The sequence below is a fragment of the Patella vulgata genome, chromosome 2 (genome assembly GCF_932274485.2).
Source record: "Patella vulgata chromosome 2, xgPatVulg1.2, whole genome shotgun sequence".
In the NCBI taxonomy this organism is placed as follows: Eukaryota; Metazoa; Mollusca; class Gastropoda; family Patellidae; genus Patella; species Patella vulgata.
The window spans coordinates 51,034,906-51,059,848 of record NC_065880.2 but is presented as its reverse complement, the minus strand read 5'-3'; the positions used below and the strand labels follow the sequence as shown (position 1 = coordinate 51,059,848).

At 34.5% G+C, this 24,943-nt stretch overlaps 1 protein-coding gene across 6 annotated transcripts in view; it reads right to left on the bottom strand.

Annotated features, from left to right (window-relative positions):
• LOC126810868 (CUGBP Elav-like family member 2) overlaps nucleotides 1-24,943 on the bottom strand; it is a 150,105-nt gene that overhangs the window by 80,496 nt on the left and 44,666 nt on the right. For 5 of the 6 annotated variants that reach the window (XM_050536180.2, XM_050536179.2, XM_050536184.2 and 2 more), the window contains exon 2: nucleotides 22,626-22,691. The exons of the other annotated variant lie outside the window; for it this stretch is intronic. In XM_050536180.2, coding sequence (XP_050392137.2) covers nucleotides 22,626-22,691 — 66 coding nt within the window. The remainder of the gene's footprint in view (nucleotides 1-22,625; nucleotides 22,692-24,943) is intronic. 6 annotated transcript variants of the gene reach the window in all.

Below are 24,943 nucleotides of genomic sequence, written 5' to 3'. Positions count from 1 at the left end.
GAAGAAAATGTCACTATAACCTTGTTCCAGAGATATGGCTGAAAGTCAGACCCCTGTGGCATTTCTGTTGTCGATTCTTAATAGTTAGTCGCACTAAAACCCACGCTGTTCTATCTCTATGGTTCATCATAATTCAACTAATTAGTTTCACGGTATCTATATCTACAATCAAATTTTTGTAGATGATGCGATGAAGGTCACAGTCTTGAAATGAAATTGGTGGTATTAATGTCTATTCCATCCCCAATATTATAAGCCATAATGTATATATCAAATCGATTATTGTAATGTTAGCCATAAAGTATAATCAAATCAATTATTGAAATATAAATCATAATGTATATTATATCAGATCGATTATTGAAATGCGGAACTTATATTTTGTATCTTATTTACTCTTAACGAACTGATATCGCAAATACCTTGATGGCTTTTCTGTATATAATGAACTGTGGCTGAGCGATTAATACGTTTCGTTGACACGATCTTGATCCGATTTGATTAATCTTATCGGGACTGGAACCAGGAACATCCTTGTTGTCAATCCATTATCATGATGGCATCTCATTTTAGCAGTGAATGAATGGATAGTTTTAAAGTAAATATTAACCAATACCATGTATAAAAGAACTGAACATGCTATGTTTCTGTGCAACGATTTATAATAAACGACTACATCAGAAGAAAGATTATCAAGTTAAAAACACATGTTGATTGATTGGACATCACTTCAAAGACGTTGATGTTCTTGCTTTTATATTACACATCTATCACCATGAAATGGTGGCATGAACAATGAGATGTCCATTTTCAGTGATATTGTTAAAACCTGTGTCCGTTATCAGAATGATGACTATAAAAGACTCAAGCATAATAAATAAGAATCAATTTTCAACAATCTATAAAATTCTCCAGTGCCCCATCTCAGATACACGAAAAATTACACAATGAAGGCATTATTCCAAATTGACCCCCCCCCCCCCACCAAAAAAAAACCCAACAAAAAAAACAAAAACAAAAAACCCCGAAAGAAACACATTCGTACCGAGGGGAACACACCATTTCAGATGAGAAAGGTCGTATTTGTATACATGGGATGTATCATGTCAAATGGGACTTTGACATCTAATATCTGGAATAAAAACTTTGGAGAAGGAAAACGCATCATCGTCAGATGACCGTGCCACATTACAGAGAATTTATGTCAAACGAGGTTCGTTACCTTTGATGGAGTAAAATAAACTGTTGCATGGGAAATTACAATCATTCTGATTTAAGCAGCAGGGGTTCCTTGAGTGAACTGCTCCTTCATATGAGATGGGGTAATCAAGTATTTCATATCGAGTGAAAAACGGCCAAAGGTGGGTTAATGTAGCTTGTAAGCTGCTGTTTAAACAAATTTTTGAAGTAAAAGTGCAAAATTTCAGATGGAATAAAGACAACCATGGATTCGGGCGATGAATCATGTCAAATGGAACAATTTACGATGTATTTCATACGAAAACAATTGGTATTATTTCAGTGAATATGTCTGATGAAGGGATAACAACATTTGACATGAAATGAAGACACCATACCGTGATATTTTATTACATATACGCATGCTTAGATTTTATCTGTCAGCTTAATTCCATTTCCAGAAACTGCTTTCTATGAATGTTTTGATGAATGGTACTTAATCCACGTCTCTGCAACCCGTGGTTAAAGTTTAGTTGAAGGTCGGACAAACAAACTTTAAATTACTTTCATGTGATTCTGTTTATTTATCCCTGTGTTTCCTCGCTTAAGTTTTACAAAGACGCGGCGAAGACAGAACAGCTGTATCCCACTTAAAGTTTAGTTTTAAAATATGTATCAAGGAAAAGGTTGTATCAGTAAACAGATTTGTTTAAGAAATATTAGAAGTTGTTCCACAAACACACCTGCTCCAAGACCAACTATAATACCATGGCAAAAACAAATAATATCAAGGCCGTTTTGTCCCTTTAAAATCTGTATGAAATATAATCTCTATTGTTTTATTATTAATTACAATATGTAATAACCTCCAGGCAAGCTGTATCAACATCATTATCCAGTCTCACACATCCATTGATTACAGCAAAACATCAATATTTACAGATTTCATCTGGTAATTAGGGACTAATGGCCTCCATAAGGGAGACATTGATTCAGCATTTTAAAATGGCGACCATAACGAGTCATTTATGAACCACTACTTTGAAAACGACGGATAGAATATGGTATTATCGCTTCATATATCGGAAACATTATCCACCATTAGTGCGAAAAATTGTATTGGACTAGTTAACGGCGATATGATTATTAAGGAATCTGGCCTGATTATGAAGAGTGGTCATAAGAAATCTAGCCCCGAGCCAATGATAAATCTTTCTTTGAATACTAATCTAGTCAGCAGACCAGCATCTCGGCTTAAATGAGATTTGGTCTCTTCTATTTCAAAGACATTACAAGATTTTGATTTCCGAAGTACATCTCGTGATGCACGCCATTTAATTCTATTTTAAAAGTTACCTTCAAAAGCCCACGGAAAATGGCGGCCTCGTAATTTGAAAATTAAATTTAACATTCGATAAGTTACCCCAATATGGTGTTCACGCGCTAACGTTAGAAGTCATAAGCAAAGAAAATTAGTAGAATGTCAACCCAATCTGAATATTATTGTTACAGGTTCAATTCGATCAGCTTTTGTGATTCATATCAAAGAATGTGGATAATTGTTAGAAGGGAGACAACTCACAAACTGACTGACTGACTTAAATCAGATATTTTGTGCCGTGTCCTGTTTTAACGGTTTATTTTACTTTGTCCTATGATATATTATTATGTAATGTTTTGTAATATTTTGAATGAAGCTATTTATGAATTGCACACGATGATTTGCAATACAATTTCGGTACCTCGCAATACACTTATCTGTTATTGAGTGCGTTAATCACTGCAAACAGAAGCCTCTTATCTAGTTGCAAGAGGAGATAACCGAACATTTGTTACGTGTTTATTGATGATAATTAAATCGTTTGGAGATTATAAGGTTGTACAATCACTTGCCGCCTAACAAAGTAGCACACAAAGACTTTACATATAGGGCAAAGAGACAAGTGACTATCCATGATTTGGAGCATATGCTTAATTATTTGTATTCTTTTAATTTGTATTGATCATTATTCAGGTATTATCGATGAAAGCACTATGAATGTAACTCGGTAACTTTATAGGAATATATAATGTACTTTCATGAGATGTTTCCCTTAGTAAATGTGTGATATAAGTGTCATTTTGGTAAACTTAAAGTACTTACTGTTGAAGTTCTTCCCTGCAGCAATGTGATGCCCGGTTGTCTCAGCATCTCATAATATGTGTGTGTGTGTGTGTGAGAGAGAGAAATGAAATGAAATGAAATGTGGTTTTATGGCACGCCAGCTCCAACCGGGACATATTGCGCCAAACAAGGGAGAGAGGGTGGGGTAGGCGGGCAACCCTACTCCTTGTTACGTACAAATCTGTGACTATGATCTAAAGTGTGGACGCTGGACCACTTGGCGATCCACCTATAAGTTTCTCTCTGAACGAATGAACACAGAATTGGGCAACGGATATCAGAGCCACGGTAAACAAATTCCTTCATAAGCTTTATTTTCTTTGCTGCAAATGGGTAAGTATATGGATAAAAAAGATAGTTTAATATAGGACTTGAGTTCTGAAGTTCAGTATGTAATTATGCCTGACCACATCCATGCCGGGTTGGAAAAAACAGACGTGGCGACTGATAATCAGGTTACATCTTACTATATTCGTACACCACAAAATTGCTTGTATACTAAATCTTGGTGTTAATTTAGCCATTAGTAGGCTACGCATCGACATATTTGCCAGAGCAGGAATCATCTATTTATGTCAAACAAGTTGCAGTCTATGTTGTCTCAATTATTGAAATAGCAATTTACAATAAAACACACACACAGCCTGCATTGCTCTTCGGGGAATCGTTTAAAAGAAGCAAAGGGCATTCGGGTATTTCATTGAACATTTGACACGTAATCAAGGTATGGACTAGACTGATACGTAAGAGAGAATTTAAGTATAAGTAAATATACACCTCTCAATTCATGTGTGTGTGGGGGGGGGGGCGTCCACTCAACACTAACTAGGTCATTTCCCTAAATGAGCTAAAGGGTTGGTGGTGAAGGGGAAGGGATACCGAAGAAAATCCACGATATTAGGCATACAGGATCTTAAAGAAATTTATTAGTACACATTATGGTTCATGGTAATAATAACAAGACTTATTATATACATGTAACAGTATTTAGGTAGTTATGATCGTATTGGATCATATATTTTTTACATTTAAATAAGGAAAAAAAAAGCATTGTATAGTAAAACCAAGCGATGTCATCCCAAACTTAGGCTGCCTATCTATCGTATGACGTAGGTGGATCGCTGTGTGCAGTATGCAAGCGATGTGTGTCTTCTTAATGTTTATATTTTTCCAAAGAAAGACATGCATGTAAATACCTACATGTTCGCTTTATCGTGGCAGAAATATAAGTTTTCAAAGATTTCCACCACATGTCGTACACATTAACATAGATGTATGGAACTTTCGTTAAAAGTGTAAAGACTGTGTTGGGTCCGTTGCTTCATAACGAACTGATTATGTACAATTTATTTGTGCAAGAGCGAATAAGTTTGAAGACAGGCTAGTTCGACCTAGTTAAATTATATTTGGTAATAATGTTCCATAGGCTGCCTTCAAGTCAACATTCAAACATCGTCGACATTGTCACATTTATTCCGATAAGATGAACATAAACTGTATTATGCAAGGACGGAACATGAAATGTGATCCATGGGTGGCATTTACTACCATACTTCAACTATATTCAATTAGAATTGAATTCACAAGACATTTTATCATGCAATATGCTCCCGTCGATTCTCCAATTTTAATTATGGTGTGTTCTAAGCCATATTTACCACTGTAATTCACTAATCACTAATCCGTTATACTGTCAAATAAAAAAATGTCAAAAATTCTTGTATTCAAGGACTACTCGTAATACTAATAACAACTTTTTAGCTTGGGTTAATTGACTTTGGTATTTTGAACTTGGCAGGTGTGTAAACAAGGCTAAAAAATTGGCATAGAACGTTTTTAATGATGAAGCATCAAGCACCAGACGCAGGAAAAGTCACGCGTATATATTGGCAGCGTTTATATTAACTTACTTAATTGTATACTAATAATATATAAAAATTCAGTGACAACTCACATTCTGTCAATTTTTCCCCTTTGCATTGTTTTTCATCGCCGCAGATTTATATGAACATTTATTTTCTTTTCCACTTGAATAATTAAATTCGAGATCATATCACACATTTCTTGCTCAACTTAATAAATACTCCAATATTCAATTGCTTGGGTTGAGGGGTACTTAAATTCTCAACAGTATCAATTTCCCTTCTGTTGAACATAATTTATTACAGATGACCTTTTACGTAATTCTTCATAAACCCGGTTGGTGCAGAAAATATGGGGCTTTAAACCCCATTTCATTTCTGTTGCCTAGTCTCAATCCTGCCAACCCAAATTATCTCCCCTCCGAATACGAATAAGACACAACTTCAGCTAGACCGATCGATACTACCCTTTTTCACGAGATTATATAACCAGTGGCTTCAACGTCTAAAATCCAGGTCCAAAAGAGCAAGTAGTGATGGGTGTCGCGTACAAGGAAAGGTATGCCATTTGTCATTCGAGTTCTCCTAGTTGAGAGAGAGAGAGAGAAAGAGAGAGCAAACAGTATTCTATCACCTCGAGATCAAGCAGTAATTCACAACGAATTAGTAATTTCTGTATGTGTCTGTTCATATTCATTGTATTAGTACACCTTCAGAAAACTCTTCCGGGAAGTTCCAGATAATGCATGTATCAGGTTCAACATTAGGAAAATATATATATAATGAATATCAAGAACAGGATATGAATGGTTATTTTAACAGAAGTAAAGGAAATAAACATTATTCTATTACCCTCAAGTTTTTGCGGGCACTGCTTAAAACTTTGATTATATTTGAGTATGGCTTGGATTATTTTAACATTTACATAAACATCGACATCTGTTACATCCTTCAAAAAATTTAGTCACACTCGTATACTGTAAGAATTTGAAACGCAAATTTTAAATTGACTTGATTAACGAAGGTTAAGGTCAATCAAATAGCTCAAAGATGTTTATTTTAAATCTAAGGAATCTAAAGGGAATTCATTCTTTTTATTACGCATGATAATATGATCTTAATCACTAAAGTAATTTGGAGAGCTCAAATTTGCCCATTTAGGTAACAATGTGTTTTTGCATATCAGAATAAGCAATCGCCATTTATCAGTCTTTTAATAACATGAATTAATAACCATAAATTTAGAAATTCTAACATTTTTAAGCTCCGATAATACATTTCAGTAAGTGTAGATAGTTGATTCTGTGCGGGAGGCTCTCCGCCCTAAGCAACCACACGAACCTCTGGGAAATGCTTTTCAGAGAAATACCAACGCCCTGTTGTCAGTGGGCGCTTGAGACGAACTTCTTGACTAACCATCCCCTTATGTCGGGATAACTGGTCTTAGATCCCGAAGGCGTGTGCGGTGAATAACTTTCCGCTATTGTTTTGTTGTTTTCCAGCGAGTAATAATTTATAGGTTATTGCTGTGTTTCTAAACGGTATAGTCAAGTTTATCAATTCACTCGTGAAAAATTGGAGGTGAGCGCTCTAAAATATTTTAAGCAGAAAACTTTCAGACTATGTAAATAGGGTATTTTACTTTTTGCCGCATGATTTTCATACTCAAATCTAACTTTGTGCATATAGTACCCATTGGCTACAAGAACAGAAAATTTTGCCAGGTCACTTGATGTGCTATTTAAACACAACACCATCAAATAACATCTTTTGTCGCCTACTGGAAACATTTTCAAAATCTGTATTTAGAAATAAGTGGGGTTTTATAGTATACAATACGTTGCAATCGGCTTTAGTAATATATATTTTACCCCATGCAAATATTGGACAAAATTCCTTTGGTGGATTAATAATCTTGTTACTTTAAGGGGTAAGGGTTCGACTTTACACAACGGGTTCTAGTCAAATTAAATGTTACGAATATATTTGCTCCTGATCCTTTGATAATCTGCTTTTCCTTATACAACAATAATATCATCGTTGATCATCAAGGAACAAGAAGTGCTAAACAGTCTGATGTCAAAATGTTGCATTTTTTCCTAGTATATGCATGAATTTCTCTAATTTTCTTATATTCATATATAGGCGAAAGACCGAAGAAATTTATCGTTCAAGTTCGTTGCAACAACCTCTGTGGGAGATTTTAATTTTTTAAATTACACGTCTCTTTGTACTAATTTAAAAACCATGATCTCCACACATTCGGCATGTGCCAGTATTTAATAATTCTTTTTTAAAAATGGAATTCTTTTTAACCTAATCACCTAAAAAATAAACATTACACGCGTAGGAATACACGCGAAGTTTGTTGCCGAGTGCCATTTTGGCCAATCAAAATAAAGAAAACGTTTAGCCCCGATCCTTCAACAAGGACACATTTTTCTGGCAATCTGACCAGAAAAATGAAGTGCCTTATTCATCAGAATGCAACACAACCCTGCAAGTTACTGGTTTTTAACGGCAACACCTCGTCACCCAAGAGTTATATTGTTCTATGTCCATTTTTTCAAGTTTTGAGAAAAATGCGATTGAAAATGTAGAGTTTCAATGCCGAGAAATTTAAATGCGTATTTATGTCAAATTTTGCTTAATGACAGACAATAATAACAAAACGATTGTTATGGTGTAATTTGAATGCATCATCTTTTTTTTAAAAAAAGGGGCCACATTCAATTTTTGGTAAAGTGGAGATAGAACAAAAAAATTTTGAAATTTTAACAAAGAGTTAGTTCAGATGAGAAAAATTGTTCTATGTCCAAGGGGAATATTACATTTAACACTGGGATAGAATCGTGTGTGCTTTCATAACGCATACCCGTATAATTAAACTACATTCATGAACCTGACAATGTTGAAACAAATATTATCCTATAAGATAGTCTTTCTGAGCATGGTAACATGCCCATATTGGCAGATTTGGCCAAACAATATGAAAATAAGCACAACTTATAGTTCTAACCTTTTCAATTTATAGAGAGAGAACTTAGCGTCCACACAAAACAAACTATGCCATTTCGGGACTAACATATGATACACTTTTATTTTAATAATTCACTTGCACGTAGGGGTCTTTATCAGTGTGTCGGAACATGAAGACACGGAGAAAACCAAAGAGGTTGGGCAGGGGTCACTACTCCTTGTCTCATAAAAGCTTGAGTCACTTGACTCAATGCCAGACCTTATGATGTAAAGCACATGTGTTAGACCACTCGACCGCCACACCCCCTCAATTTTGAAAGGGAATTTGTCAAAACCCTGATGTCAATGACTATCTGTGTCATATAAATACAACCACTTAATTACCCTTTATTACTAAAGTTGTCAAAACAACTCGCTCCTGTCTTTTTGTTTCCAAGGTAATAAAGTTAATTTGTGATAATAATATTGAAATACCATGAACAGGTTATACAAGATGAAGTAACACCAACAACAAAGTCTTTATTATTGATAACATATTTACATCTCGAAATATTCATAATGTAGAGAGAGAGAAATGGGGTTTAATGTCCACCCGACAGAAACTAGGTCATTTCGGGACTAACACATGGAAACCGGAGGATCCGGAGAAACCCCACGATGTTGCACAAGCGACCCTACTTATTCATAATCTACAAATAGCCTTAACATACTGTCGATCTACAGCAGGCATAAATTTTTACATTGCAGAGAGGTTTTTAATTTTATCCTGATTAAGTAAAGATCCACTTGATATCGGAATACTTTTGATTTTTGGCAAAGGGCTCAATAGATTTGGATTAATATTTCTCTCGGATCTACGATCAACTATTCTTACTTCAAGAAAGTTTTCCGTGTGACTTGTTTTATATAAAACATGGTAAGGATGTTGCAGTGTTGTCGGTTGACGTTTATGTCGACGAACAAGTCTCCCGATCAAATTAAACGTAACACACTAAAGCAAAGATACGCTAAACAGTAAATCTTATGCAAGAACCGATAGGAAAGCAAACATGGATAGATAAACCAGCACGCGGCAGTTTTCATCAACCCTTCCTTAAGTGTCACATTTGACAATGCAACTCAGTGGTTCTGTTTGGGCGATAAGTTCTTCATCTGTGAACATACTCTTAAAGCATGTCAAATGTCCATGACTATTTATCATATCACAACCTGCATAGGTATTTGCATTTCAATATCCCCTACCTTTCTTGAAAAGTATATATAACATTGACCTTTTAACTCTGTATGCACTGTTCTTAAGTCACGATTGTCTGTGTTGTAATTAAACATGTAATTAATTCAATATGTCCTTTACAAGCTACATATGATCTGTGCACACGTTCCGCTTTACTTCAAAGGAATATGCACTGGTCAGTAAGCATGCCGTGACTAGATGAAAGAGACAATTGTATGTTTGGCCATGTGTCTTATCTATCGTCCGAGGGTATATATTGAGGAGTTTACTGACAATTAGGCAGTCAACTAAAGAGGACCACAGACGGGCGGAGAAGAGAGGCTTGGACGAGTGCATGGACTCACCCGCGTTCAGTCGCTGCCTTGGCAGAGGGACAGAATGGTGGATTTAATATAGTTATATGTGCTATGGTGTAGTTTAGTTCCAGTATAGTCTAGTTTCTGTAGTATTGATGTATTAATGTTGTATTCTGTTCCTATGTAAATAAACCATATATTTACGAAACTGATCTCTGTTATACTAAGATAGTGTTACAGTTATCAGTAATATTAACCCATTCATGTGCAGAAAAGTAGGACTTTAAACTCCCATTTCATTTCATTTCATTTCATTTCCTTTACATTGATTTTAGTTTCGGAACTAAATATATCCGTGCCTATATGAACTTAGATAACAAAATGAAGGAAAGGCATATTTTGTCTTCATTTACAGACGTTTCCAGGTCTGTTTCTGCAACAGCATTAACTTCAAAGGTTGGGTCAGCTACCTCATCATCAATGTCCGAATTTGTATCAGATGAACTATCAGACAATACCCTTAATTGGGTGTAAGCTGAATTCCACTAGGAATAAATCTAACAATATCAGACCTAAAATGAAACAAAGTATAAAATTTGACATACAACAATGAATGACAAATGAGAGAAGAATTAAAAACCTATGTCTACGCGCCAAATTGAAAATAAGATGAAATTAGATTTAGATTGTTCTATCTCCAAGGCCACACTAATCAGAGTGTTTTTGGTATATTTTAATGTTTTAATTGTTTCTACCTTTACAATTTTAGTGATATAGTTTGTAGTTTTCAAATGTACTCACTCTTTCTTGTTCATAACATCATCTTCTTCATCATCCTTCATCATCCTTTAAAATGACCTTAGACAGGTTAAGCCTAGCAGACGCCATTTTGGAAAATGATCACGTGACTGTTATTGGGCAGTGTCATTGGATATCGGACATAGAACATAATAACTCTAAATTTTGCTTTCATTAATGAGATAGGACAATAAAATTATGTGATTTACTCCTATAATTCTTTAAAATATGTGCTGGTAATTTGTTTTCTGTAAAATATTGAAGTTATTTTAATTACTGGTTATAATAACTCCATTTCTCCTAAAAGTGGAGATAGAACACTTTAATTCTGAATATTGTGTGGACTATTCAAAACAGTGGCAGATTTGGATGGAGAAGAAAAAAACATTGCAATCACGTATCGAGATGTGTTCGAAGGTATGGTTGTATGTTATTATTAGTTATTTTATTATTATTATTTTCTTAGTCTTAGTATTTAAATTTTTTCTAGGCTGTGAGTGTTCACGTTGGTTGTTGTTAAGAAATATATAAAGTACTTGTTCACAGTACATGGTATCACGCAAACTAGTGGTGGGCAAACTTTCAAGTTTTAAAACAAAACTGAAGCCTAAACTGGTGAAGGGCAAAACATTTTTATGAAACATAACTAACAAATTACATTAGTCATTAATTACAATGTCAAGTGTTATGAAATATCATTTTCAATAAAGTAATATTAGAAATATGGAGTACAGCACATAATATTTAAAATTACATTCTTATTAGAATCATTTTAGTCAGGTTCCATGGAACTTTGTCAAATTTATATTCCGTCGGTGATTGGTCTAAAACAAAACCTGCCGTCTTGTGGGAGCATAGTTTGGAATAGCCTTTACAGAAAAATCAAAGGCAATTAGTCTAAGCCGTAAAAAGATCTGCAAAGATTATTGATCCTACAGGCGGAAATGCTATTTAAATAAGCAATTTTAGATTTTGATTTCATTTAGAGATTGCATTGCTCAAAAAAAAAAATTCACACATGTGACATACAATTATGTTTTTTCTATCATATTTCCTATTTTCTTTAGGAACAAAGGAAGAAGCTTCAAAGGTGAATCAAAAAGATGTTCCTGTAAAGTTGCTGCTCTTTCCTGTACAGATCTATGTGGATGTAAAGACTGTCAAAATTCCACACCTACACCCACAGAGATGGCTATGGATGATGATGATCATCATCATGATGATGAAGAAGAATGTTGAATGTAAAAACTATATATTGTTACAAAGATAATAATACATTCTCAATAAAAAAAAAAATATATATATTTTCATTATTACATCAACAAATATTTGTTTTAAAAGTATTATTATTTTTTCCTTTTCTTTAAAATGATTTTCTATCCCCAATTCTTTGTACACCTTTAACCTGGCATTACTAAAATTAAAGCAATTTATGGGAGCATGGATTTTATCCTCAGTTGAATGCTACATTCTCACATAGTTAATAACTCTTACATCAGGGTTTTTTTTTGTGTCTGTCCCTTATGATCGGCTGAAGTTTAGTGAATTTTTTTTCTCTTAATTTCTGATATTTTTAAAATCAAGTTATTCCATCGGATTATAATTTTGTTTTATCTTAAAGTAAAACTAATGTTTTAAATCTGTATCATTAGTCAAGTTTAAATTTTGAACAGTTTTACAATTCAAGTAATCTTTGTTAATATTGAACCTATCATTGAACTCGCTATAACATATATTAACCATAACAAATTCATTATGCATATTTTGTACACTTTAGTCCATGAATGATTTAGTATAATTATAAAATCAAAATCAACATGTTTTATTAAATTTTAAAATGACTTTGTATATATGTTTTTACATACCTATTGTATGCTGATTCAAGCCTATAAATTCATATCTTATCAACAGAGCTTGTACATACTGTTTTTTTCCATATTCATTTTCATTAAAATCAGAACTTTTGTCAGTTAAAGTCATTACAGTAATATTTAAAGGAGCTAAATCGCTAACACTTGAGACCTAGAAATTGACAAAAGTGGGTCGCAACGCATATAATACTGTAGTATGAATGTATATAAGCTGATTTACATTCAATGGTTTCCGTTTTTACTCCAATTTCAAATCATCTATGTTCGGCGAAATAAGCCAGCAGCCTCAAGCGAGTGCAAATTTCTAGCGTCTGGTTATTCCAGTCTATATACGCCGTTTGATTTGGTGCAATGTGTCTAGCCTCGAGTCTCTTGATACAACTGGGGCTGAAGCGCATTATGGTACACGATTCGTGTACAAATGGTAAAAGGTTTATTTTGTCTTAAATATTGGATATCAAAAGCCCATCTTTTTCCGGTAAGATCACAACATGAATGTTGATTTAATTTGACAAATAAATCTTGTTTTCAATGTTGAAGATTTTGGATGATATTGAGTTAGAGACTTAGCTACTTTAATGTTTAAATTTTGAACTAAATGTATTCAAAATCTTAACTATTTCTTTATATATCAGACATGTGCATGTGCAGCATACATATTTATTTTAGTCTATTATGGTACATTTTTTCTCAGTTGTTTGATGTTAATTATCAATGAATTAGTGTATGTGTAGTGTGTACATGTGTGTGTGAGTGTATGTAATATATATATATGTGTTTATTTATGTATTTGATTTATTATTGTAATTTCATTATGTTTTGATTGTAATATTTATATCTGTTTGTATTTTTTAAAATAGGGGAATGGACAAACAAGGGACATTTTAGCCAGTTGTTAGAACACAGCCTGTATTATACCTATGCATTAATTTCAAAAAGTCATAATTTAGCAAACACAAATAACTATCCACAAATCATCAGTTAATTGTTATTACATTGTCAAACCTTATTAGGGGTGCTTTTGTGGGTATATTGATATTAAAAGATATTTCCAACCTTATATGGAGGGTTCGGGGATTAAGCAGTGTATGGGGGGGGGGGGGTGCTGGGCCTTGCCTTTGATTTATGCATAGTTATATTATTTGGATGCTACAGTGTCGACTTTATTAGAGATGAGGAAGGGTGGGCTTAGGGGATCTATTCTAACCAGTTAATATTAGGGTGAACTCGACAATGCAAAGTATGTATGTCTACACACGCAAAGACTACAGTAGGAAGAGAGCCTCTAATGAAATATAGCTTCACACACCTTGATTGATTTTGATATTTGGCAATTATCTATATTTATATTCGATTATATATAGGCCTATATTATTGCTATCAAACAACATTTCAAACCCTTCTCAAATTATCTTAATTATACTCGGAGCTGTGGTGGGACGTTAAACACGATGCATGCAAAAATTAATTCCACAGTGTCGTGTAGGCCTATTTGTTGAGAGAGGACTTGAGAGAGGACAAGCCCGTCAGGTATTACCGACAGCGGCTTCACGGGGGTAAGAGGGGTAAAGCTTGTCTGGCATCGGGGAAAACTTTCCGTCTGATGGGGTGGAGGGTCCGAAAACACGGCACATGTGACATAATCGCCAAGTGGTAAGCAGCTGTCAGTTGGACACTCTACCCAATGAGTCATCGCTGACCTAAATCTTTCACATTTATGCACTTATTACATTTTAGCCGACACCGGTAAATACCAGTATTAATAGTGTGCACTTTCTTTTCATTAGAAATATGATTTACAACGAGTTTGGCTAAAAGAAATCGACCTAATTATTAAGGCTGTGCAAAAATATCGATATAATCGATAATCGGTAGAAGTTATTTAGCGATACGATAATCGATATTGAAATTCAAATATCGATTATCGGTATATTTACCTTCTGACGGCAAGTTACGGTCACTTTCACATGACTGAACTTGCCGTAGTCTGGCATGCAGACGAATGAACGAATACACAAGGTCAACACAACAACTATTTCCCCCCTCTGCTTACAAACTGGCACATTTTAAATATATATTATTGTAAAAAAACTAAACTTTAAGATTAAATACATTATTTTAATATTTTCGTTGTTTTTGTTGTTATTACTAGTTGAAACTAAAATAGGTCACGCACTTAGTGAACAATGACGATCGCACGTGATATAGTAAAATTAGAATTATCTCCCTTCTTTGCTCTTGATTGATTTGTAGAGAAATTGTCTGCTTTCACGAATAAACTAATTGTATTATTAATGATCAACTCAGCTTTTATTACTAAACCATGTCAGATACAGTCCATACAAAACACGTTTTTGACTTCCCGGGAAAATATCTATATCTCCCGTAATTTCTTGGAAGAATTCTACTTTGGTTTTCGTCAAAATTAACCAATCATAAAAATTCTACTTTGAAAGCCGGTAATTATTTTTTTATTGTCCAATCAATAGACGCCTTCTATTATATTTTATTCTATTATTAGTAACACTGTGTGATCGCCAGTAACTTGCAAAGAGAAACCATGTATTGTCTTTGTATTTATCGGAGATATTGGAATAAAAAAAAAGGTTCAAATGAATCAAGAACAAAACTTAGAATAATACTCAAGTTAATCCTACATTTAGCAACTAATTATTTTACATTAATTGATTTTTTTTACGTACATCGGCACAGTATTAGACTAAGATAATAACACTACTGTAACTCGATCAACACAAATAACAGGTCGGTAAAGTTCGGTTTTTCCGGAAGAATGATAATCGATTATTATCGATAATCGCTGACAAATTCTTGCCGATAATCGATATTGAAATTTCATATCGATTCCCAGCCTTACTAATTATATTATAGCAAAACGACGACATTGATCTATTAAATTCTCCTTAAGGTCACGTGTATTTACTGTTATTCGCTATTTACTAGATTTTCATTGGCTGAAAGCTCGCCGTCTCACTACTTTTATTATTGCGAGGACAAAAAATGCTGTCGTTTAGATTATTTGTTTAAAACGTTTCTGGCCCATAATTTGGAGTGTGGCAGTTTTGTTTACAATACATTAGGGTTATTTCTCGAGAAATAAATATTAAAACTTTCCACAGCGGTGAGTTGCAACGACTTTTGAAAACTAAGCTAGTTAGAACTTCCCAGTCCTCCGCCTAATACACTGGATAACCTATCTTGTAAGATGTTCTTTCAATTCCTGTTGTTTTCCCATGAAAATCGTGCGGAAGCCAACATAAATTCAACTATATGATTAGAATCGCATTTGAGGGGTCAAGAAGACGCCATGAAAATCAACAATATATTTTTCATATTACGGTTTCAAATTATACGACCCTAAAGAAATGAAATGAAATGAAATGGGGTTTAACGTCCTACTCTTCTGCACCTAACCTGGGCTAATTGAAGACGGGCATACGCCATACAGTGTGCTATGAGGCAAATTTTGCCCGGGCAGCGGCGCTACGGCCTACTCTTATATCGAATTCCAACTGCCAAGGGATCTTTTACGTGCACGCCAATGTGTACACGGGACCTCGGTTTTTCGTCCCATCCGAACGACTAGACAGCTGTCCTTGTCAGGCCCTCCGTTCTGCATCACTGACAAGGGGAAACCACGCCGGAAAATCGAGATGAACTTTCTCGGCCAATGCAGGGATCGGACACCCGACCTCCAGGCTAGCGAGCCAGCGCCTTACCCACTTAGCCACGTGATCCCCCGACCCTAAAGAAACCGCGCATTAAAAATGAATAATATTATATGAGCCAAATCTGCCTATTGTACGTCATTTTCTGGCTTCAAACGCCATATACATGTAAATTAATATTTTAAACATTTATTAACAAACTTTTAGACCACCGGACGGATCCGATTTTAAGTAGATTAGAACACCGCAGGGTTTAAAGATACATTAGATAATCGAGACTTGGTGTCCATTGCCAAGTACCGCTGTTGCTACGATAATAAACAATCTACGCGACATTTTGTCTAAACTTCAAACACTCATACATTAAAATAATTTGACTGTCATTTTCATGATATTCATTTTGCATTATCTATTTTTGGACTTTTACAGCAAAAACGACCAGCTCGATGTCTAATTCCTTACATAATGCATCTTTAAATATGCATGGAACGCGGTTAATTTTGATACTGTTTGAAACTAAATAATTGGCAGTGCTATCTACGACGGTTCCAAGTTTAACAGGTTAAGTAGTGACATGACCAATTTGTAGTGTCATAAACGGCACGGGAATAATATCATTACCTTACACAAGATTCCTATTAGCTGAAGTGGCCTCTTTCCTATAAAACAACACTTTACATATCTTGCAACAGAAGCCAATTAACCATTTTGAAATCTAAAACCTCAACGCGTCTCTGTAGGTCTTGACTGACACAGGGGAATAACAATAAATGGTGAAAAGATTGTAGCAATTTAAGTTGACGTCTAAGATTGATGCAAACATGACAAGTTTCTAAACATGGTGCGTTACCTCTAATCAGGTTTCGAACACCGGGTAATGTTACTCTTTCTCAAGACAACTGATATTTGTGCTGAACAAATTACCTTTATGGCAATACCTTGTGTAAAGAAGTGCATGACAATTTTACAATAGTTACACGGTTATACCATATTTCAGATATGAGAATATTAATATTAAGTTAAAATATATTTTTTTAATCTAATTAATTGTATGTAACATACTCTGCCTCTTCCAGGACGCTCGTTTCTAGGCATACTATAAAATGTATTGGCTATATAAATTCCTCGAATTGTAAGTGGTATTAGATGTTCTAGACGTAGTAAGCGTAGACAGAACCATGACGACACCGGTATCTACCTAAAGCCAAATGGTGAGGTAGTTTTGATTTCGATTTCAAAAGCCGAAACTACCTGGTCGAAGGCACCATTGGGGCGAAAGGTCACCAATCCACGGATTTAAGTACAGCTTGTACTAAATATATTTCCAATAATTTAATATCAAGCTGTCTATAATTATTTGAACATTTTAATAATATGTGTGAAAAAATAATGATCTGTATTTAAATGATCTTTAGGGAACAATTTGGGACGTTAAAGCATTTTGTCGTTTTTTAAGTTCAAACCTTGAACTAGAATGACATAATCACAGAGTTGATCGTGTGCATCACGCCACAAAAATTGTTTTTTTTTTTATTTTCCCCAAAATGTTTAATATATTTTCTTATGAACGAAATTGTTTATTATATACGCATTTAAGAAATTTTAATAATTCAACCACATTTTCATTCTTAAACTACATTATATATAGTTTTTGTAGATATTGCTATTTTAACAATGCTCATAAACGTTTTGTAAGACATAACGTTACGTTAAAAGACAAAATTGGTGTCAGCTATTATCACATAATGTGATAGAACTGGTTAAACACACTCCAAATATAATTTTAACACACGGATCATTGCTACGGTAGATACGTAACGGAGATTTGAAGAAACGGAAGTGACGCAAAAATGGAAAACAAGAGTTAACCTTCAAACTGACTTACACGAGCAATAACAGATACACGGTGGAATTTCAGCTCACTGAAAATTCCTCCGAAGACAAAAAGTTGTTATATCAGACTGAGAGGATATCTGACAATTCAGAACCATACATTCACTTGTTTTTATTCATTCTATATTTAATAAACCAATTTCATAGCACACTGTATGACGCATGTCCGTCTTCATTGACATTATCCCAGTTGGTGCAGAAAAGTAGGACGATCGATTCATTTTATACGTGTTAACGCAACATCAAAAGGTGTAAATGTTTAGAACATGAATAATCATATTCAGACAGAAGTTTAAATTTCATTCACAGATCGATTTTTAAGAAATAATTTTCTTTGGGACGACGGTTGGATGCTTATTCTGAACTTTTGAAGATCGGTTAAAAATGTCATTACTCAAATTATTACCGAAACCGGAATAAAACTTCAAATTATACACCCTATTTATACCGAAATATGAAAGGAATTTGTAAATGGGACCCTGTAATCTGCCTTAATGACCATAATCCATATCCTAAAAAGGCGTGCTAAAACAACGCAACTTCGAAAAAAAAAAACCTATAAGGATGGTCAAATCCACACAATTCCATATTATACCAATCGTGAAATATGGCTCAAATACCGGGCATATCGTTTGGACACGTTTCCACTTAAAAGGACACAACATCTTTTAAGAAAAGAACAGTTGCCAGCCAACAAAACATTGACATTAGCCCAGTTGGTGCAGAAAAGTAGGACGATCGATTCATTTTATACGTGTTAACGCAACATCAAAAGGTGTAAATGTTTAGAACATGAATAATCATATTCAGACAGAAGTTTAAATTTCATTCACAGATCGATTTTTAAGAAATAATTTTCTTTGGGACGACGGTTGGATGCTTATTCTGAACTTTTGAAGATCGGTTAAAAATGTCATTACTCAAATTATTACCGAAACCGGAATAAAACTTCAAATTATAAACCCTATTTATACCGAAATATGAAAGGGATTTGTAAATGGGACCCTGTAATCTGCCTTAATGACCATAATCCATATCCTAAAAAGGCGTCAAATCCACACAATTCCATATTATACCAATCGTGAAATATGGCTCAAATACCGGGCATATCGTTTGGACACGTTTCCACTTAAAAGGACACAACATCTTTTAAGAAAAGAACAGTTGCCAGCCAACAAAACATTGACATTATCCCAGTTGGTGCAGAAAAGTAGGACGATCGATTCATTTTATACGTGTTAACGCAACATCAAAAGGTGTAAATGTTTAGAACATGAATAATCATATTCAGACAGAAGTTTAAATTTCATTCACAGACCGATTTTTAAGAAATAATTTTCTTTGGGACGACGGTTGGATGCTTATTCTGAACTTTTGAAGATCGGTTAAAAATGTCATTACTCAAATTATTACCGAAACCGGAATAAAACTTCAAATTATACACCCTATTTATACCGAAATATGAAAGGAATTTGTAAATGGGACCCTGTAATCTGCCTTAATGACCATAATCCATATCCTAAAAAGGCGTCAAATCCACACAATTCCATATTATACCAATCGTGAAATATGGCTCAAATACCGGGCATATCGTTTGGACACGTTTCCACTTAAAAGGACACAACATCTTTTAAGAAAAGAACAGTTGCCAGCCAACAAAACATACGCTTACCAGCAGCTTTTGTGTCCGGGCATTATCAAAATGGTAAACATTTTTTTTTTGTTTTGTTGAGAATGTGTAACTTTTTTGTTTTACGTACCGTTGAAGATCATAGGTGAATATCAATAGGGTTCTTTCAATACGCTGATCAACCTATTTACAATCAAAGGCTTGTATCGAAAATAAATGGAGTTCTTCCTTTCAATAATCCGGACACCCTACTAAAAGTTGAGGTTAAGAAAATGTGGGCGTAGTAAAATGAATATATCTCCTACAGTTACACTTCACAATTAATAGGATGGAGTGTTGACACTAATTGTGGGCAATAGACGAACGGGAGAATATACAGGGTGACAGCAATATACGAACACAATAAAATATATTTGTGTCAATTTGTCAACCAAGATGAAAAAGAAAATTGAACATCCGTGGAATAAGCGAATGTTGGGCTATAACACGTTTTCAATCACAATTTGGAATGTTCTGTCCAAAGTCTATGAACTTGTTGAAAGCATGTATATTTCAGTTGCATTTAATGGGATTTCTCGGCATCATTATTATATGGCTCGTATATTTTATTTTTTTGTTTGGAAACAATCATTTCCTTTTTGTATATGACGCAAGCAAAAAATAACATTTTAATTATATCTAGTTAGGAGCGCTTATAGTTTATCCTTTCCATTTTCGTACACATTATTTAGATAGCAGACGGTCTATATCTCGTCTAAACCCAATTTTCATTTTGTGCAGACGTCATATTGAAAGCAATTGGGATACCGTTTCTAAAATACGTCTAACGAATTACAAGAGACAAGATTTCAACATTACTACTGTCTTAAAAAGCTTTTAGAACTGCATGGTACTTATTTTAAAAGCACCGTTCTAAACTTCCACGAAAATTCTTGTCAAAACAATCGTTTGTCTAGTTTTAACAGGTTTAATCTGACACTGTTTTGATTCCAAGTCTAAAACACCCATCACTGTTTCTCTTACATCGCAAAAAGAGAAATGATAGAATCAAGACATCCTAATTTCAAGAATTTAGGATGAGATGCATAGAGTAGGAGAGATTGTGACTGGATAATCACAACAAAACGATCACGATTGTAAGTCTTTCATGCGTTCTAATATAATTTTTTCTCTTTGTATTCTACATAGTCCAATTTATTTCCCACATTTCACGCCAATGCACTGAAAGTCGTCAGTTTATATGTACATCACGTTGAAAAGTGTCATCTGTCCTCGCAAAACCTTCTGTGTTTAGAATGAATTCATAGGAGCGTCAGTCACCGCGAAACCTTAATATAAGTATCTCGATAATCGGCATATTTTCTTGTGCTAAATGTGTCCATAATGCAGTCTTACTCAATGTGTTACCTTAAATGTGTCCAGCATGACCATTGCCCAGCAACAGTTAACGTGAAATATTCTGTGCTGTGCGTAAAATGAAACCACATTTTAGTACCAATCTGCGCAAAACCTTAAAAGTATTCATAACGCAAAACCCACAATATATAGCAAATTTGGTTTATAATGCATTAGTCAGATCGACTATGTAGCACCAGTTAACGTGCAACGATAGCACACCCAACCCTGCAGCCATGCACAATACGCAAAATCTTAGATCCATAATACATGCGATACCCCCGATGAGTAAAACAATATGTCTATGATGCAGCATTAGCCAAAGCTAAAACTTCAGTTTGAAAAATAGAAATTAAGAACTGCTCGTAACCAGTAACTGTTATTCCATATATGTATTTTTTAGTGTGTTACCGTTCAATTACTAAATACCAATCAAAGCAGAACTCATCGCAAGATTTCTAAAGTGTCTCAATTCGTCAACTTTAGAGCCCAAATTTGAAAAAAATTAACCGTGAATCTGCAGTTATTTATTGGAATTTAATAATTAAAATCAGAAAAATAATTGTCCATCTGCAAAAATCATAAAGTTGATCCTGTGTCTGATTATGAAAACCCCAAAGACTATGTGCCTGGTATTAAGGGCCATAAATATATAATTATGATCATTGGTCTTTATACGATCAACCTTATATATGTACATTTTTGTAGCTGTGTTCTAAAAGAAGTAGAAACTTTACGATATCAGATCAATACGAATCCCAACAAAAGTAAATTGATTTTGTCTGTGTAAGCTAACGATGTCTATATAATTGAAGTAGAAAGTATCGTTTATCGATACATGGTGTTACTATAGAAGATTGAAACTTTCAGAGGGTGTGAAGTTATATTTATATTCTGATTATACAAGAATGTCCGGGACTAAGTCAAACTTAAATGGTCTGTCTAGGTAGCAGACAAAAATTGAAGACAATTTAATTCATTAAAACGAAGATGTCTTGCAGACAATGTCTGATAAACCTATGACCACGTCGTTTCTATCGCCAAATTAGATCTTAGAAACAACATGCCTAAATAAATCATGCTAAATCATTGTTACAGATGGTACTAAATGTTTTCATATAGTCACTTCTAATCTTCCCATTTCCCCATCATTTCATTTATTGCATAAAAACAACACTAAACCGTCTTCATCAACCCGCTTGGTGCAGAAAAGTTGGACGTTAAACCCCATTTCATTTTCAGAGACGCTAAAAATACGAAACTAAAGATATTACACGACGTGTACACGTTCACGCCACTAATAACTTCATTAGTGAACGGGGTGCGTCTAAGTGTCTGTTGTCTAAAAAGTATGTTTCACAGCTGTTCAATCAGCACAACACAGACGAAACAAATGGTTTAGCAATTAAACTAGCGTGAAAAATAAAGCTAGTGTATCTTTTTCGTAAAACAACGCCTACGTAATTAAGAGCTGCCATGTACATCCGTCTTCATAGCAAAGACCACACAATCACCTAAGGAAAACATCTTACTTCTCGAGAAAGTTGAAGATGAACCAAGAAAACTAAACTATCTATCATAAAAAGTTTATTACAATAAATAATATTTCAAATTGATATCGATCGTTTCGTTTCTCACCCCGCTGTCTCCTCTGTAATGGCGGCCTGGAACTTCCGGTTTGGTCTTCGAGTAGCACGAACGTTCCTAAAAATACACAAAAAAGTGCAACTCCTTAATCATAAAGCCTGACAACCCGTCTTAAACAATTGGCAGGAATGGAAGTACACAAATTACGATAAACAAAGATGTCGACAACACGATCCACATCATGAAAAACAACTTTAACTTTTAAACAATGACCACATATTTACCACAGAACAAACGCAACATCACCTCGTTTAACAAACGAAAAAGACAAAGATGGTGTACATCTTACAAATAAAGCTGGACACATATAATATCATGTTCGTCTTGACCACATCTTCGATAAACCTATACATAAAACGCCGAATAACATAATTGTGAACATACCACAATGATTTGTAATTATAACAGAAACGAGCGTTGGGCATTCTACAAAAACACTAGGCTCAAACATTTTACCCATTTGATCATATCATTAACCAACTTGGACATTTCGTGCAATGTTATAATGGTTATAAAGAAGCTAAACCTCTTTGATTGCATAGAGTTCATCTGATGTGCTATTTCGATTAGTGATGTGGCAAGATCTATACGATTAAATCTTTGTTTTGAAAAATTAAGGAAATCGTCGGCCTGTTTAAACACTTTTAGTTTCAGCTTTGTCTTACTTTCTCCACAAACTCGGTTATATATCAACAATCGTTACAGCTACAGAAGTAAATATTTTAACCGCGACAGATTATCATCCAACAAAACAAATCAACATATAAAACCTAATGAAATCGACAATTTTGTTACCCGAATAAAAAAGGTTTGGCCAATTTAAATTATAATATAATCGTGATCCCCCACAGTCAAATGGCGGTAACAATAATTTTAATTATCTGAGATGCATTTATTACCCAGAAATCTGATGTAAATGACAGTCTTAAAATAATTTCATGCCATGTAATGTGGCCCAATCTTCTCGTAAAAGAGTAATATGACGTTAATGTATGCAGTTAACAGAAATTCAATCACTTAAGTTTCTCATTTACCCTAATAGCACCCATTCGTCAAAATACCATGCAATCTTGGCATCAGTCAGTTTGAATCTGCCATTAACACAACTACAAAAGTACGAGGAAGAAAAGAGCTTTGCTCTAAAACATATTACGATTTCTATATTATCTGTTTTTATATTATCAAATAGCGTGCAATATTTTTGCTGTTTTAAACCATTTTACCCAGGGGCCTTATTGTAGTTATGCAGAAGGTGTTTACAACAACTGTTTCGTGTTAAAATAGTCAAGAGCACGGTTGTTACATTTGTTATAGTTACTGCAGTAGTTGGTACAGTTGTTATATTTGTTACAGTAGTTATATTTTTGACTGTTATTGCAGTAGCTGGTACATTTGTTACAGTAATTTTATTTTTTACAGTTATTACAGTAGTTGTATTTGTTACAGCCGTCATAGTTATTACAGTAGTTGTATTTGTTACAGCCGTTATTACAGTAGTTGTATTTGTTAATATTGTTATAGTTATTACCGTAGTTGTATTTCTTTTTATGGTTTTTACGGTAATTATATTTGTTATAGTTATTACAGTAGTTATATTTTTTACAACTGTTACATTTATTACAGTTGATATGTGATCACTGAACCGGGTGGGCGAGTTTCAAAGGCCACGACACAAGACAGTCTTCACTGTATACTTATAGTTCGTTCAGACGCTTAAGTTGAACTGGTTTAAAAACCCCGGGGATCGTTAAACCAGTTTAACTTTGTCGTCTGAACGCAAATGTGGGGCAAATACACAAGTTTAAAAGCCCCAACTTGCGACCTGTCTTGGCCGTCTGAATGGGTTGGCGTAAAAAAACCCCGGCTTCAGCCAGTTTTGAGCATGCGCAGTACGCAGTAAATTACATTCCTGGGAAAATGTCGGGGTCAGGCAGTGCCAGTGTTATCGAAAGCGTGCGAGAACCGAATAAAGAATGTGAAGCTACCCATGCGTAGTTAGCTACCCACCGAAGAGGTCAGAATAGTTAAACTGGTTTGGCTTATAGAAAGTGTGAACGCAACACGATCCTGTCTTACAAGCCCCGGCGATTTTGAACTGGTTTAAAAATAAGCGTCTGAACGGTATATTAGGCTAGGTCTTATAGCCAGTTCAGACGTTGTCGTCTGACCGCAAAGGTGGGACAAATAAACTCTCTTTTACAACCCCAGCTCGAGAAGGATTTTTTTAAAATTTTAAACTGGTTCATCTTGGCCGTCTGAGTGGATTGGCTTTAAAAAAAAACCGGCCCCCAGCTCTCTTTGGACATGCG